Source organism: Henckelia pumila, chromosome 1, assembly GCF_033568475.1.
Source record: "Henckelia pumila isolate YLH828 chromosome 1, ASM3356847v2, whole genome shotgun sequence".
In the NCBI taxonomy this organism is placed as follows: domain Eukaryota; kingdom Viridiplantae; phylum Streptophyta; class Magnoliopsida; order Lamiales; family Gesneriaceae; genus Henckelia; species Henckelia pumila.
In genome coordinates this window covers 165,867,400-165,873,607 of record NC_133120.1, presented here as the reverse complement: position 1 = coordinate 165,873,607, position 6,208 = coordinate 165,867,400, and the positions used below count along the sequence as shown (strand labels likewise).

The window sequence follows — 6,208 nt, the reverse complement described above, 5'->3', positions numbered from 1 at the left end:
ATCCTAAGATGGCCAATCCTAAAATCTCGCATACAAACATGAAATAAACCAGATCAAAGATTAATACTTAATAAAGATTAAACACTGAAAATCAAATCTTATGAATAAAATATATCAAGGTTTCGTCTCCCTCAACCAAGTATAAAAGGTTTAGCTACAACGATTCATCACCAAATCAATAAAAATTCCAAGAAAAGAAGAAAACTAGAGTAGAAATTGAAGAACAAAACCTAGCCTCCAAGAGAAATTCTCCACAATCTCATAAATAATCTTCAAAAACCGGAATAAAGGTCTAATAAAGGTTAGAGACTAAAATAACAAAGTTTCCAACAATATAAAATTTTTCCCGAATAGCGATGCCCGCTCGATCGATAACATCCTGCGGATCGAGTGAGCCAAAATTCCCAAAGTTACTGCCTGGCAAAAACATGCGCCGCTCGATCGGTAAAAGTCTGCGGATCGAGCGGCCAAAATTCTTCATGCCTACTGTCTTCAAAGTAAAGGTGCCCGCTCGATCTGCAACATCCTGCGGATCGAGCGGCTGAAAATCTTCAGAAATTCCCATCATTTCCATGACTCCAAAGTACCTTCCAAGTATCCGCAAAATTGCACAACCTAACCACAAAACCGGGGAATCGATCATGCAAACACGGAACATGCAAAATGAACAAAATGCATAAATAAAACATGTAAACTAATGCAAAACAACAACAAAATGACTTTAACAAATGCAATAAAAATGTAACTATCATGGTTCCAAACTGAGCACATGGGATGGGTTCGAGATGTACTTCCTCAGCATCGACACATGGAAGACATTATGGACCCCATCAAGGTTAGGCGGCAAGGCCACCCTATAAGCCAATGCCCCTACCCTATCTAATATCTCGAAGGGTCCTATGAACCTCGGTGCCAGTTTTCCCTTCTACCCAAACCTCATAACTCCCTTCAGCGGCGCTACATGGATGAACACATGATCTCCCACCGAGAACTCCAAGTTTCTCCTCCTGTGATCAGCATAACTCTTCTGCCGGCTCTGTGCAGCCCTCATCCTGTCACGGATCTTGGCTACAATTTCGGCAGTATGCTGAACAATCTCTGGTCTCAACTCTGATTTCTCCCCAATCTCGGTCCACAACACCGGAGATCTACACGGTCTCCCATAGAGTGCCTCGTAAGACGCCATACCAATGGTGTCTTGAAAGCTGTTGTTATAAGCAAACTCCACCAATGGTAGTCTCGACTCACAACTGTCTTGAAAGTCAATGGCACAGGCTCTCAAAAGATCCTCTAGAATCTGAATCACCCTCTCGAACTGTCCATCCGTCGGTGGGTGAAAGGCAGTGCTATACAAAAGCTTTGTCCCCAAAGCTGCATGAAGACTCTTCCAAAAAGTTGAAGTAAACCGCGGATCTGTATCAGACACTATGGAAACAGGGATACCATGTAGTCTGACTATCTTCCGGATATACAACTCTGCATATTGCATCATCGTGAAGGTCGTCCTCACTGGAAAGAAGTGTGCCGACTTTGTGAGTCGGTCTACTATAACCCAAATAGCATTCGAATTCCTCACTGTCCTCGGCAAACCAACAAAGAAGTCCATGGAATAGGAAGTTTCTTAAGCAATCCTGCAGGTCTCTGATGCTCCGCCTTGACCTGCTGTCATGTCAGGCATTCTGACACAAATCGGGCGATGTCACGCTTCATGCCCGACCACCAATACAACTGCTGAAGGTCCCGATACATCTTCGTACTACCTGGGTGAATGGAGTACGGTGATGTGTGAACCTCTGCCATGATATTAGCTCGCAGAGAGTCACCTGCGGGAAACCAAAATCAATCTCTGAACTTCACAATCCCATCTACTACAGAATACAAACCACTGTCTTTCTCCTCTGCTCTCTGTCTCCACTTTCTTAGTTGCTCATCACCTGCTTGAGCAACTCTAATATGGTCAAACAATGTGGTTTGCACTGACAGGGCTAACAATCTAGGAGCAACGGTCTAGCCACTGACATGGAAGCAATCACTGCCGTCTTTCGGCTCAGCGCATCTGCGACCACATTAGCCTTACCCGGGTGGTAACTGATCTCACAATTGTAGTCTTTCACCAACTCTAGTCATCTACGTTGCCTCAGATTCAACTCCTTCTGGGTGAAAAAGTACTTGAGGCTCTTATGGTCCGTGAATATCTTACACTTCTCTCCATAGAGATAGTGTCTCCAAATATTGAGAGCGAACACTACTGCCGCTAACTCCAGATCATGCGTAGGATAGTTCTTCTCATGCTCCTTCAACTGCCTAGAAGCATAAGCAATAATCCTATCACGCTGCATAAAAACTGCTCCCAATCCCAACTTGGAAGCATCAGTGTAAACCACAAAATCACATTGCCCCGATGGCATAGCCAATACTGGTGCTGTCGTAAGAGCTTCCTTCAATACATTAAAGCTCCTTTGACACTCGAAACTCCAAACAAACCTAGCATTCTTCTTGGTTAATGCTGTCAAGGGCACTGCAATAGACGAAAAGCCCTTGATAAACTTCCTGTAATAACCTGCCAATCCGAGAAAACTGCGAATCTCTGATGCGTTTCTAGGTACTGACAAACTTTGGAGGATCCACCTCAACACCTCTCTCGAAAATGACGTGGCCCAAGAATGCTACTCTCTCCAACCAAAACTCGCTTTTGTCGAACTTAGCAAACATTTTCCGCTCCCGAAGTACCTCTATAACGGTCCTCAAATGCTGTGAATGCTCCTCTCTATCCTTGGAATAAATGAGGATATCGTCAATGAAGAAGATGACAAATCGGTCCAAGAACGGCTGGAACACGCGGTTCATAAGATCCATGAAGACCGCTGGCACGTTCGTTAACCCGAACGGCATCACAAGGAACTCGTAGTGACCATAACAAGTCCTAAAAGCTGTCTTGGACACATCCGATTCTTTCACCCTCAGCTGATGATAACCGGATCGAAGGTAAATCTTCAAAAATACAGAGGCTCCTTGAAACTGATAAAAGAGGTCTCCTGGGTAGTGGGTACTTGTTCTTCAGTGTCACCCCATTCAACTCCCGATAGTCTATGCACAGCCTTAAGCTTCCGTCCTTCTTCTTCACAAAAAGGACTGGTGCACCCCATGAGAGAAACTAGGGCGTATGAAACCCTTATCAAGAAACTCTTGAATCTTCTCTTTTAACTCCCTCATTTCCGTAGGAGCCAATCTGTACGGTGCCTTATAAATTGGCACAGTACCGGGTACCAAATCGATGGAGAAATCCACTTCTCTATCAGGAGGAATGCCCGCAACATCGTCTGGGAAAATGTCCTCAAATTTCCTGACAATGTCTACATCTGAAATGTCTGGGTGCACTGAAAAATCTGTCAATGATAAGCTGGCTAAGAATGCCTCATATCCTTCATGCACCATCTGCTTAGCTTGCATAAAAGATATGATCTGCGTCTTCCTCGAACCCCTGATAGCCTCAAACTAAAACGGTTCTTCTCCCTCTGGTCTGACCAACACTGACCTCAGCAGAAATTCGATCACCACTGCATTCTTCGTCATCCAATCCATCCCAAGAATCAAGTCAAACTCAGGCATGGGCAATACTATCAAGTCTGCAATTACTGATTGCCCTTGCAATAGAATTTCAAGATTCCTCACCATTCTCCTAGTGGACAGTTCTTCCCCTGATGGGATGGTCACTGTTAATCCACCAATCAGATCCTCGCACTCAATGCCCCGCTTGCGGGTAAAAGCCTCCGAAATGAAAGAATGGGTAGCCCCTGAGTCTAACAAGGCTCTAGTGGCCACACCGGCTACTAAAATTCTACCTGCATTAAAGGTGATTACAACCATGGAAAGATTGAAAGCAAATAAGGCAAGTCCTACTTAGGTTCATTCTAAGCCAACAAATTCCATACTCAGAATTATCTATTTCAGCACGACCAATTAACACGAAGCATGCAACCTAAAACAAGTCCTCATTCCCAAAAAGAAAAGCTCAAAATCAAAAATTGCATCCATGAATCAATTAAATCACCCTTAATTAAATGCTCTAAATATTACCTGTGACGAGCGTGGTATCAGGATCGACCTCCTCGGCCTGCATCACAAACACTCTCCCTCGAGTCGGCATGGCGCGCAATGGACAATCTGAAACCATGTGTCCTTGCTTCTTGCATCGATAACAAACTTCGACACTTTCCAGAAACTGTCCATGATGAGCACGATGGCATTTCGGGCATACAGGCTTCTCCCCAGTCTTGGGAGGAGCGGGTCTTGGTGCCTGCTGACCCTGGGGTCGCTGAACATGATGTCCCTGGGGCCTATGGGCTAGATGCCCCTGAGGTCTGTGTTCGAAAACGGTGTTCAGATCAATCAGAATTGATACCCGGTGCAGCGGAAGTTTTAAAATTTTATATGGAACGATTCCATATCATGGGTATCAAAACTTTACGATTAAATTGTGCGTGTAAAAATTAAACAACAATTAAATTTTTACCTTGAATATCGAAACGAGATTATGGACACCAACAGATAACTCTGCTCTTGTTGTATATCCCAGGAACTGATGGACGAACAATTCTTCAATCAGGTCCACGAACAGAATTCGAATCCCTCTGATAGATTGCACTAGAAAATCTATCAGAAGTTTCTACGAAGAGAATTAACGAATTTGATCCGTTAAACCAGACTGCAAATTCAAAATTCACAGACTGGATTTCAGAGAGAAAAACACAGAGAGGGGGGGCGGACACTCTAGGTCTCAAAACCCTAGTGTTCGAAAATTATGAGACTTGTGTCTAATTTCTGCACTGCAATAACTTATTTATAATGTGGGCTGCTAACAGCTTAGGGCCCATTAGTCATAAGTTAAAGCCTGACAAGCAAAGCATGCATATTCAAAAATTAATATAAAATTCATCGTGACTCAGATTGATAAACCAATTTCACCAATGTGCACAGAAACCATTTCTGCATCTTTTAAAGTCAAGATAAATTTTCTGAATCTGAATTCAGTGATTTCCAAAAATGTCCATCCCTATGTCATTTTAGGAAATCTTACTCTTCTACTCTGATATAAGAAGTCCTACTTCTTTGTTCATTAAATTTAACTCTTTAAATTTAACTATCTCAACGGGAATTAGAAATCCATTACTTGTGTGACCCTCAATGATTTAGGGATACAGCTAGTTGTGGGCTCACAACTCCTTGTGACTCGGAACAACAATTTCCGAGTTTCCCATCGAATCATGGTAAGAGCGCCTAGAAACATCGCCCCATGATTCCCTAGGTATCACTGATAGTGCCTGCAAGAACCAATAGATTTTGGTTAGCGTACAGTACGGTCCCTTCATCCATATATCCCGATCGAATCAACAACCATTGGTAAATCGAGAGTCGTTCGAGATTCGATAACTATGCAATGCATCTTGAAGATCAAATAGTGACATCGCATGTGCTACTAAGAAACCATTTCTTAAAACACATCATGTACTCTGGCCAGAGATTCGTCACACTAATATCTCCTCAAATTGCATAGGATATCCACACTAGCAAGTATGTGGTGAATCCTTGACAACAAAGCATCGACTCCTATATGTGTCGTAACTGTACCCAATCTCGACACCTGATGACCCCAATAGAGTCGGTAAACGAGTCAAAGTACAGTACTATCATATAGAGTCTCAATGATGTTTCAAGTAGTAAGGACTAATGGTGTACAACCAAAACCGCGGACTTTATCCGCTCGATAAGTGATAACCACTTGGAAAGTTCGGATAGGGTAGTTCGATCATTCATCGTTTGAATATCCATTTGCATGCTTTGAACATCTCTATGTTCCATACCAATGAAACGTGGTACTCGGCATCGCAAATGCTAGTCTCAATCTCGAGCGATCCTTATCCTTATTAACGGACGGCTCAATCGACTAGGAACTGCTTAGAATATACAGTGACTATAAGATGTGTTTCATGATAACCATCCCCATGTGCCACCACATCTTACATACACTATAGTATATTCAAGGTCTTCATCTAAACATCTTATAGTATGTCACAACATAATAATATGATAAAAGATAAAGTAAATGCCATTATAAAAGTGTAAATTATATTAAACAAAAGATTGTTTATACATAGAGTCATAAAAGCCCTTAGCCACAAGTTGGCTCACCGGGCACCCACTCTTTCAA

At 42.7% G+C, this 6,208-nt stretch overlaps 1 protein-coding gene across 1 annotated transcript; it reads right to left on the bottom strand.

Moving 5' to 3' along the window:
• Positions 1-3,495: 3,495 nt before the first annotated feature.
• LOC140874385 (uncharacterized) lies at positions 3,496-4,174 on the bottom strand. Its single transcript, XM_073277668.1, has 2 exons — positions 4,078-4,174; positions 3,496-3,842 (listed from the first exon to the last, which is right to left on the bottom strand). Exons 1-2 carry the CDS (start codon positions 4,172-4,174, stop codon positions 3,496-3,498), a joined length of 444 nt encoding a protein of 147 aa, XP_073133769.1.
• Positions 4,175-6,208: the final 2,034 nt, after the last annotated feature.